This window comes from Apteryx mantelli, chromosome 1, assembly GCF_036417845.1.
Source record: "Apteryx mantelli isolate bAptMan1 chromosome 1, bAptMan1.hap1, whole genome shotgun sequence".
Taxonomy (NCBI): domain Eukaryota; kingdom Metazoa; phylum Chordata; class Aves; order Apterygiformes; family Apterygidae; genus Apteryx; species Apteryx mantelli.
In genome coordinates this window covers 164,698,499-164,709,201 of record NC_089978.1, presented here as the reverse complement: position 1 = coordinate 164,709,201, position 10,703 = coordinate 164,698,499, and the positions used below count along the sequence as shown (strand labels likewise).

The 10,703-nt window shown below is 51.8% G+C and overlaps 1 protein-coding gene across 1 annotated transcript; it reads left to right on the top strand.

Moving 5' to 3' along the window:
- Window positions 1-10,197, top strand: SLC16A8 (solute carrier family 16 member 8). The gene is made up of 5 exons (XM_013947338.2): window positions 1-462; window positions 4,337-4,633; window positions 5,137-5,280; window positions 5,829-6,689; window positions 9,524-10,197. Exons 2-5 carry the CDS (start codon window positions 4,405-4,407, stop codon window positions 9,919-9,921), a joined length of 1,632 nt encoding a protein of 543 aa, XP_013802792.2. The 5' UTR covers window positions 1-462; window positions 4,337-4,404; the 3' UTR covers window positions 9,922-10,197.
- Window positions 10,198-10,703: the final 506 nt, after the last annotated feature.

Genomic DNA, 10,703 nt, shown 5'->3' with positions numbered 1-10,703 from the left:
TCTGCCTGCTCAGCACCTGCTAGGCTTTGCTGACTTGAAACTGTAAGCGGCTGCTGCCCCACATCAGCGCTGTGGGGCACTACCTGCCAGCTGGGCTGCACCTGCAGCAGGCAAGGGGGTCCCCAGAGTGGGTTGTCCCCAGACAGGGGACAGCATCAGAGTCTGAGCACAGCAGGTTGTGAGGGGGGTTAGTTCTCCAGGTGCCCTGAAGGGAAAGAACGGGGCCACAAGAAACCTTTTGAAGGGCGACGGATTCCTGCAGGTATCAGCCTGCACCTGGCGGACAGTGCATCCAGCATGGAACGAAGAGCCAGCGGTGCCATCTAACCAGGCACCCTCATCCAGAGCTGGGAAGTGCCACCCAGACTGGTGTGCCGGGACGGTGAAGGAAGAGCTGCTGCCAGATCCGCTCAGCCCCTGGGCGCTTGGCCTGTGCCGGGCAGTCGTCACTTCATCCTGCAGGTCAGTGGTATGGAGAGACGGTTGCACCAGAGCTCTGCTGGCATTATGGCTTGTCAACAGGACAGCTCGCTCCAGGCCTGTGCTGATTTAATTCTACAAAAAATGCTTTCTCAGCTTATTGTTTCTGGGCTGTGAGGTTGGTGGTGTGAATCCTGGCCCTAGCATTTAATGAACACCCCCCTCCCCGTCCTTACTGTGCTGGGATGCCAGGAGCTATCCCAGTGCTCACATGGACCTTCCTGGATACTGGTACTGGTGCAGCTTGTTGGACAGAGCTTGGCTTTGCTGGGCATCATCGAGCATCAGCTCCTTTATGGTGGGAGTGTGCTCTGTGTGCATCTGGGGGCTGGCAGTCACAGCTGAATTTGCTGTGGTCTTTGCCCTCCCAGTCTGACTTGGTGACTTCTTGTGTCGGTGCATGTCCTCTTTAGGGATGTGTGAACTTAGATGTGGTATTTTTGCCTATATATTTATAAAACTCCCTGGTTAAGGAGGAAATAACAGCAAGCTGTGGAGTATGCAAAGGCAGGCGCAGGGTACGCTGGAGCGACCACTGTGTGCAGCCTGAGCAAAGGAGCCAGCGTATGCACTGTGATGTTACTGACTGGGGCAGCTCCAAACTGCCTTGCTCAGAGCTGGGATAAATCACTGATGGAGCTATAGCATATTGGCCTTAGTGGGATCGCCACAGGTGAGCTAGTCTGGTGCATCTCATTTATTTCAGGCAACATCTAGCTGCAGTCAGGCAGATGCCCTGTCATGTGTTGCTGTACAGTTATGTAGCACTATGCAAGTGGATCCTGCAGGTACCCATCCATCCCTAGACTCAACCAGTTCTGATGGCTATTTGTCTAATGCGATCTTCAAAATCAAATGCTATTGATTCACCATTGATGGGTGATGCTACAGAAATCTCTGAAGGGCATGTCACAGAAAGAGAAATATTTTCTTGCTAGGATACTGGGATGTTTATGGGAAAAGTGGGATGAAACAGAATGGTTTGAGCGATACAATTTGATTTGTGGTGCAGGAATAGAACAAGAAGAGCAGGGGTGGGAGAGGGGCTTGGATGAAAAAGGATCTGGGCATGTTTGGTGGCAGACGCTTTTATTTGAGGTAGCTGTGTGCATCAGATGCTGCAGTGATTGAGGACTAGCACTGATCTAGAAATCTTTGTACTTTTGCAGCAGGTCGCCTTTTGTACAGATGTAACTAGCTTGTCAGTCAAGGGGAGCTGGGAAAGGAGCAGCAGGCAGGTAACAGCAGATGCTGAGTGAGACTGTTCAGTCAGGCCGTACTGGTGCTGGTGATCAGGATGACACTGGTATGGAGGGGAACGTGTGGGTGTTTGGCGGGTGTATAATGAATCCTTTTGTTCTTGCAATGATTCCTTGGCTTACAAATGTCTTTCCAGCAGCCTGTTCTCAGCTGGTGTCTCTGCTATTTGCCACAGTCCCTGAGACTTGGGTTGGGAGGGACAGACTGAAAGCAGCCTCTCTGATTTTTGCTTTTGGCTGGTTGAGGAATATGGATGGATAAAGATAACTTCAAGAGAAATCAAGGTGGAAGCCTACTGCACAACCCCAGCTCTGCCACTGATTCACTGCATGGTCCTGAATGTGTCACTGAATTTGCCTTGGGTCTCTCCCATGAAAAAACATGTGTGTGCATGTGTGAGTGTGTGTTTGCCAGAGTACTGTGTATATATATATATTTGGCTGGGAGGAGGGAAAATACTGTATGAATGATCTAGTTCTAAGGCTATTTGTTAGTGCTTCTGGTTTTGCTGCTCTTAGCTCTGCCAGCAAGATCTGACTGCATGGGCTAAAATGCAGAGCAGCTCCTGCTGTGCACTGGCTCCTGTGTTCAGCCCAAGAGCTGTTGGGATAGGGCCATCCAGAAGAGCTGCTTTAACCCACCCTCAGATCCAGATCCTGCTCTCCTTTTTTGTGGTTGTCAGATTCCTAGAGGCTTGGGGAGCTCTGCTGCAGTGGTGTGTGGCAGTGGCAGAGGCCTGGGTGCGAGGATGAACAATCCTTCCTGCATTTTCAGGAGCAAGGGTCCTCCAGGGAGAGGAAGGAGGGAGACCACTGAGGGTGGCTGGTGATTCTCATCCTACCCTTCCCTCTACAAGTTGATCTTGGCTCAGGAGCCTGATTAAAACCAGCTGGCCCAAAACTGCTTCCTGCCTTCTCATGTCAATGTACTGTGGGTGCAGATGGCCACATCCCTTGCTGTGCAGTCCAGAACTGGCCTTTTCTTGTGTTGTCTTGTAAGTGTCTCCTCCAGCAACCCCAAAGCAATGTTTTTAGACCCTTCTCAGAGCATTTCCCGGACTTATTTCCAGTCTTGGCTCTGCATGCTGAACCTCCCATGGCCTGGGAAACACCAGTTGCTCTCCTCTCCATCAAGCTTCTGAGGTGTCACAGAGTAGGACTCCTCTTTCCATGCAGTAGCCCTTTATGCGGGTTCTGGCACAACTTGTCCCACCTGTGCCTTTGACTGAGGGCTTTGCACTTGTTTAATGCCAAAGTAACAGCAGGGTTATGAGAATTGGGGAAGATGTTCCCATTGCTTGTAGGGCACAGAGAAGAGGGACCTTCTTGAGATACCCACACCCAGACCCGAAGACCCGAAGCTAGCCCTGTGTGCCGCATCCATAAGAGTGTCCTTGCCCACTTGACAGTCTCCAGTCAGCACGCAACTGCTGGCATTTTCCGTGACTGCCTGCACTAAGTGATGGGGACATTGCTGCCATCTCGTAGTCCTTCAGCCAAGGAAGCTGGGAGGAGACCCATGTTAAGGGTGTACAGCCAGCAGGAGAGTTCTAGGACAAACTGAACTGGACAAAACAGTGTGGCAAACTCCCAGCTTAGGCATGCAAAAAGCCCCCTGCTTTCGAACACCTGTCAGATGCTACTTGGGAGTATCTATAATCTAAGGGCAATGACACTTTTGCATACAGGCATGAAAATAAGTCTGGCTGACTAAGAAACTGAGGCCAGTGGTACTGCTCAGTGCTGGAAGGGGTATGGCAGAGACCTGGTACCTAGTGGAGAGATGAAAAAAACAAACCCACACCAGCCAATTGGAGCAAAATTCTTGGGCAGCTTAACAGTCCTGAGAACAACTCACAAGACATCCCCTCTAATTCCCTCCTTCTCCCCCCTCAGGCTTTGTTCTGGCCCCTCTGTGTAGATACAGAGCCCTAATCTCTCTGGTATGCAAGTAACCACCACCGGCAAAGGTTTGCCGTGCTCTCCTCCTTCACCCATTTCCCAAATGTGCTCCCTTGCAGCAGGGAAGGGAGGGCAAGGGAGAGGGTTGTGTGCAGAGGCCTCCCAGGGGAAAGCCGATGGACTAATGCATCTCCTCTGCCCTGCTGTGGGAGGCTTTCCAGCCAGGCAGCTCCTGGCAAGCTCCCAGGTGGAGCAGGCTAGGATGGGAGAGGCTCGAAGACTGATCTTGGGAACTGAGAGAAGTTCACATCCCTGGCTCTGACCTCACACAGGCCTGCAGGTGAGGCTGGATATCATGCAAGTGTGATGCTGCAGCCTCCCTCCCGCCCCCAGTGCTTCACCACATCAGACATAGCTGGCTGGTCTCAGCTGGGACTGTGACCCTGCTTGGCTATGTCTGGCCGAGGATTATGGAGCTGTGGGCTGCCCTGTGCTTGGGCAGGGGGGATTCCCACCTCTGCCCTCCCGTGGCTTGACCCAGCATCCCCATGCAGTCCTGCCTTGCCTGGCAGGATGAAGGCACAAAGAGATGACATGGGTCCCCAATGAGGCTCTTGAAGCTTGGAGGCAGTGGGGCATGGAGAGAAACTTCCTTGCAGTAAACATTTGTGCTCTGTGCTCTTCTCTTTTTGCAGTGTCTGGAGATCCCTCTGTGTGTTGCCCTTCCTCTTCCCAACTTGTCTTTCCCCTCTCAGACTAGACGATGGGGAGAGCTGACCCAGAGGAAGGGCAGCTCCCAGCTCCCGTGAAGCCTCCGGATGGCGGCTGGGGCTGGATTGTGCTCCTCGGCTGCTTTGTGATCACTGGCTTCTCCTACGCTTTCCCGAAGGCAGTCAGTGTCTACTTCAAGGAGCTCATGAAAGATTTCCATGTGGGCTACAGTGACACAGCCTGGATCTCCTCCATCATGCTGGCCATGCTCTACGGGACAGGTGGTGCTTAGATAGGTTTCCCCCTCCCCAACCTGTGCCTTCCCCTGCCCCACTACAGGCCCAGACCATGTCCCATGGTCTCTCCTCACACTTGCTGGCCCTGATCATGAACCAACATGCGGAAGATGATTGTCCCACCACTCCTCCTCTAGAAGTGTGCTGCATTTCATGTCCCCATCTTCCCTGATCCAGGAGACCTCAGGAGTCACACCCCCATCTCTCAACATGGGGCTTTCTCCATTTGCTGAAGCACTGCCTTTGTCACAGCAAGCCCATTCTTGTTCTCAGGGAACAGGAGGTTGAAGGCTGGGTAGAGCAGCGGTCTCCATGCCAGGGCCTCTCTCCTTTGGCCAGACCCAAGGGCTGTGTATCTAATCAGCCAAGCAGTGATCTCTGTCATTAGAGTCTCATCTTCCCCATGTGCCCCACTTGGGCAGGCTGCCCCTTCCCAGATGTCCTGTCCCCTTCTGGTTTCCTACTCTGGCTCCTCTGCTTCCCCCCAGGACCAGTATGCAGCATCATGGTGAACCAGTTTGGCTGCCGTCCTGTGATGCTCACTGGTGGGCTGCTGGCTTCTTCTGGGATGATCCTGGCATCTTTTACCACCAATATCATTGAGCTTTATTTGACAGCTGGTGTGCTGACAGGTGAGAGCCCCAGGGAGGTGGGGGAACAGATTTACCTGGGGAAAGGCCAATGGCCTATGCTATCCTCCCTTAGCACTGCCTTGGCTAGCATCCAGTCTCCCCTCACCCATTCCCACTCACACAGAGGAGGCATCTGGTCCTGAATGTTGTACCTATGGGAGATGTATCCACTGGATCTAAACAAGCAGGGCCTGGCAGGTGAGGGGAGAAAGCCGGAAGAAACACAGATGATGCCCAGTGCAGTGATTATGGCAACTGGGGCGGCATCAGTATATAGTGGCAGAGAAGGGAGGCAAAGGTAATGTACACATCCTGTCTAAACATGGCCACAGCTACTTGATTCAAATACAGTTCAGGTAGGCTGTTAGCCCATCTTCTCCAGGGGCAACCCAACAAGATGAAGGAGAAGAGGTTTGTGAGGAACACATGAATCCCACAATGGGACTTCTGGGCTAGAACAGCCTCAGGGGAGGTTTCAGCTTGTTGCAATCCACATGTCTCATGTCCTTGCACTCCCTGTCTCTTTCCCGGCTACCCTTCCCATGTAGGTCTGGGTATGGCACTGAACTTCCAGCCCTCCCTGATCATGTTGGGCACCTACTTTGACAAACGTCGGCCTCTTGCCAATGGACTGGCTGCTGCTGGGAGCCCTGTCTTCCTCTCCTCCCTCTCTCCACTGGGTCAACTGCTACTGGAGAAGTTTGGTTGGCGAGGAGGTTTCCTCATCATGGGGGGTCTACTGCTTAACTGCTGCACCTGTGGGGCAGTCATGAGACCCCTGGAGATGGGCATGAAGCGGAAGATGGAGAAGGTTCAGGACAAATACGAAGTCAAGGAGATGCTGCCTATGGGAGGGAAGTCAGAGGAGGGCATCAGCACCGCTGATGGAACCAAGAAAGCCAAGAAAGCCAAGAAGTCCAAGAAAGGAAAGAAGCTGCTAGATTTTAGCATCTTTTCCAACCGGGGGTTTATTATTTACACCATCTCGAAGTTCATCCTGGTCTTGGGTCTCTTTGTGCCTCCCATATTGCTGGTCAACTACGCTAAGGACACGGGAGTACCAGACACAGAGGCTGCATTCTTGCTTTCCATCATTGGTTTCATAGACATCTTTGCCCGTCCAGCCTGTGGCATGGTGGCAGGGTTGAAGTGGGTCCGCCCTCACGTGGCCTACTTGTTCAGCTTTGCTATGCTCTTCAATGGCTTGACTGACATCTGCAGTGCCAGGGCTAGCAATTACACAGGGCTTGTCATCTTCTGTGTCTTTTTTGGCATCTCTTATGGCATGGTGGGGGCACTGCAGTTCGAGGTGCTCATGGCCATTGTCGGCTCCCAGAAATTCTCCAGCGCCATTGGGTTGGTCCTACTTATTGAAGCTGTTGCAGTGCTCATTGGTCCACCCTCTGCAGGTAGGTCTCTTGCTGCAAAACACAGGTGATTAATTTGGCTGCCATTCCATGGTATCGTAGGTATTAGGCATAGGCACAGTGCTTGAATAAAGAGCCCATTTCTCAATTTCGAATTTCTTCTGGAAAATGAAATCTGAAGTGAGAGGTCGTAGTCTCACTCCATGCACCACAACACTGATTCTGAGCAGGGGCAGAAGATGGGTAGTGATATTTTTCTCTCAGCTTCACTCAGAGACCTGAGCAATGGCATGCATACAGAGCTATCCAGAGTGGCATGACTTCCAGTGTCCCTTAGTCCTAACTAGTAGCACTTCTCCTGTTTTGTACTGGGATCCAGGTCTCTGACTTTGCTTGTGAATGTTGTATCAAACCGTGTTATGGGCAGGCTCAGGCACATGCTGCAGGCAAACCTTTGAGGGCCTTCAGCAGGACAAGACCAGGAAATTTTAAGTTCTCCTTGGTGTCCATGGCCTTTTGACTGATGCTGTGAATAATGAATGTAATTTGTGTTGACCCCAGCCCCAAGGTGCAGGCACATTTGCAGTGATCAAGCTTGCCAAAACAGTTTGTAGAGCTACCTCAGGCATTTGCTGTCTTTTTCTTTTTCTTTTTCTTTTTCTTTTTCTTTTTCTTTTTCTTTTTCTTTTTCTTTTTCTTTTTTTTCTTTTTTGTAAAAGTATTAGGAAACTCATGGCTTCTCAGCCAATCTGGGCTAGGCCAGAGTCCCTGTTAAGGTCCATGCCCCACAAGCATCCTATTAATAGGTTGTTCAATAGGGAGAAAGCCTTCACCCAAGAGACTGATGTAGGTTCCTGTTAACTGTCTGATCAGGTCTGTTGAAGTCAAATCTTGCCAGAGGACCATTTCCAAATGAAGTACAGTTCCCTGAATGTGTGATTTGCTAGGAAGGGTCAATGACACACTATAGGCAAATCCCCAGACAGGGACTGATCCATTGCTTCCTGTGCTCCCTTCCTTCAGCTATGACTTGTGGGTTAAAGCCCATCAGTGAAAACTTCTGTGTGAATGAGCTCCCCCTCCATCCAGCATATACCACCCTTAGCAACTCCACTCAGCTCTCAGGTAAAAAGCTATAGCGAGGAGAAGACCCTCTTGATGATCGCAATAATTCACGTCCCATCTTGTAACCTGCAGGGTAGGTAAATCTTACAGGCCAGAGGTGGCTGGGGGAGTCCAGAAATAGGTGGCTTGGGGGCAGCTGCAGAGAGACTGTGGCAGGGAGAAGGGGATTTAATGCTGCCTTGCTCCCATGACCTGGAGCCCACAGCTCTTTGTGAAATGACTGATGAGAAAGCAAAAAGATACTAGAAAGCAGAAAAAGTGTTTATTAAATACTGTGTCCTGTGTGGCAGTGGGCCAGCTCCTTCCAAGAACAGGACCTGGGAGTAACAGAAACAGAAAGGAAAGGGAAAAAGATGATGAAAGAAGTGGATGAGTTTTACATGCAGGCTGGCACTTGCATGCACTATTTTTCACAGAGTTTAAGGCCAGCTGGTGTCTTGTATGGGAGAGGATGTAAGAGATGACTCAGTGTCTGGAAATAAATTTTTCTGGGCCAGGGCACTTCACAAATGAGAAGGAAGGGGGGTTGAAGACTGAGGCAGTGAAGCCAAGACACACAGAGCAGGGGTAGATAGAGGCCATATCTTCATAGCCCCAGTGCTGTATGTGGCGCTGAGCACACCACCCTGGGCAAGTTGAGGAGGGATATCCCTTAGCCCTCCCGCCTCAGTTCAGCTGTGCCTTTGTGGTGTGTGAGCGAAAAACAGGACACAGTGCAGTGTCACCTAAGCTGGCCAGAGTGGAGGTTGGGAGGGCCAAGTCGTGACTCCCACTGTCGCCCAGGGCGGCCAGCTGGTGCAGGACCCTGCTGGTGCAGGGAGCTTGGGCTTGCTGACAAACCCAGCAGCTTGGACTCTGGGGAGCAGCGCTTGCCTGGAGGAAGGGGTCAAACAGTGTTGCTTTGTCTGGTGTAATCCTCCTTCGCTGCTCCCTCTCTATGGCGTTGAGGGGCTGAGGAAGTTTGGCGTAGGATAAGCCACACACGCACACATGCTTTTGGCTCTCTACATGAACAGGGACGCATTCACCCACTGAGGAATTCACTGTGAGTCTCTCATGACCACCCTGGGAGGTAGCTCAGCATGCCCCCAGGCTGGGCTCAGGCCTCACTCCGTTGCACAGAAGGCACCAGAGGTCACATGCAAAGTCAGGAGAGTGCAGGCCTAGGCAGAAGCATCTGGTCATCACAGCCCCAGCCCAGCTCAGTGGGTGCCGTGCCAGCTGCACTGGGGCAGTCGTTCAGGCTCTGGGAACCCTCACGCCTTTGCCAGCCTCAGTTCATTCAGGCCTGGTCCACACCTGATGATTTCTGTGCCAAAGGGCTGCCGTTTCTCCTCCTCTGAATGTCTTCCCCACATGGTAGATTAAGAAATAGCAATGCCTTTTCACCTTTTCTCTCCTTTCTGAGACTGGAAAAACCAAGTTCTTGGAGGCTAGTCTCAGGTTGGTGAGAAGATGGCCTGCTGTAGCGCCAAGACCATGACATCAGTGTGTCACAAATATTTAAACCCGTCAGAACAAAGGCAAAATACCAAACCCATGCTCTTACAGTACTTTCCCTGGTGGCACAAAATAACTTTCAATTGTCCAAGTCCTTGCCTAGGATGATTTTAAATATTCAGGCTTCCCATTCTTCCCTGGAGAAATGGTTCCTCAGCCAGACATAAGTGCTGGAGGTGCTGGAGATGTGCTGTGGTGTCCATGTAGGAGTGCTCAGGCTAAAACTGGTTTGTTTCTTGTCCACCCATCAGGCCGCTTGGTCGATGCTCTCAAGAACTACGAGGTGATCTTCTACTTGGCGGGCTCTGAGGTGGTGCTCTCAGCTCTCTTTCTGGCCATGGCCACTTACTACTGCCTCAACTGGGGGAAGAAGGCGGCACCTCCCCTGGAGAAGTCCCTCGCAGCGGGCGGCGGGAGTGACACTGAGGAAGCTGAGTCTGATGTGCAGGAAGCTGAGGAGCACAGTAGCAACAACCACCAGCCGGCCCACAGCACCGATGATGCTGTGGCGGTGGCCAGTGAGGAGGTGAACCACGTGGCTGCAGAAGAGCAGAGTGAGGAGGGAGGTGGGTGTCCCGAGGGGGATGGGGAGGTGTTGGCACGAGCCAGCTGCAACACTGACCAGACGGTGGAACGGGACAGCTTTTAGCCGGGACAGAGGAATTGAGACAATGCGAACGGATGTTAACTGGCCTGGTGTGCACATAAATCATCATGGGAGGGTAGGTGGGCTGTGGAGAGGAGGAGGGCGAGGCAGAAGTGAATGTAAGAAATAAGAGGGAGAGAGTCTAATAGCTGGTCCTTATGTACATATGTCCACATAACTACTCAGTGATATGTCTAATTGCATACTGCACCCATGCTAATACAGCACAGGCTCAAAGCAGCCTAAAAAAACAAAACAATCATCTTTCTCCCCTCCCTCCAAACCAGCCCTGGAAAAAGTATTTTGAAGAGGCTGCGCAGGACTCACCTTTCCTTCTGCATTGTCTCAATACAAAACACAAACAAGTAGAGACTCTTTGTAATCAGATCTCATACTCTTTGGTCTGGTGGCATCTAACCCACTTGCAGTGTCAGGACAGAGCAAAGCCCAGTGTTCCAGTTCTCGGAAAGACTGAGGGCAGCTGCCATGCAGCAGGCCTGGCCTGAGCTTGTCTTCCTCCTGGGAAATGCAGATTGGGAGCTAACACATGAGAGGCCAGGCCAGGCTAGCTGGAAGTAGGTTTAGGAAGTGGTGTAATTCAGAGTCATCATAGGGACTGTCTCCAGCTGCAGCCAGCATCAGAGTAGATCCTGCTCCCTGCCCCCTGCAATACCACCCTTGGACACTGCTAAACCAGTGGGAGCACTGGCTCCTGCCACCTCCATCTGGAGCAGCTTTTGTGGGTGGTAAAGTTGGAGCAGTGGCACGTGATGCTGCTTTTCCAA

Bases quoted from the DNA above. Each gene is read 5' to 3' on its own strand.
- SLC16A8 (XM_013947338.2), top strand. From the start codon at position 4,405: ATGGGGAGAGCTGACCCAGAGGAAGGGCAGCTCCCAGCTCCCGTGAAG. The intron at 5,281-5,828 runs GTGAGAGCCCCA...CTTCCCATGTAG, and splicing joins GACAGCTGGTGTGCTGACAG to GTCTGGGTATGGCACTGAAC. The intron at 6,690-9,523 runs GTAGGTCTCTTG...TCCACCCATCAG, and splicing joins CATTGGTCCACCCTCTGCAG to GCCGCTTGGTCGATGCTCTC.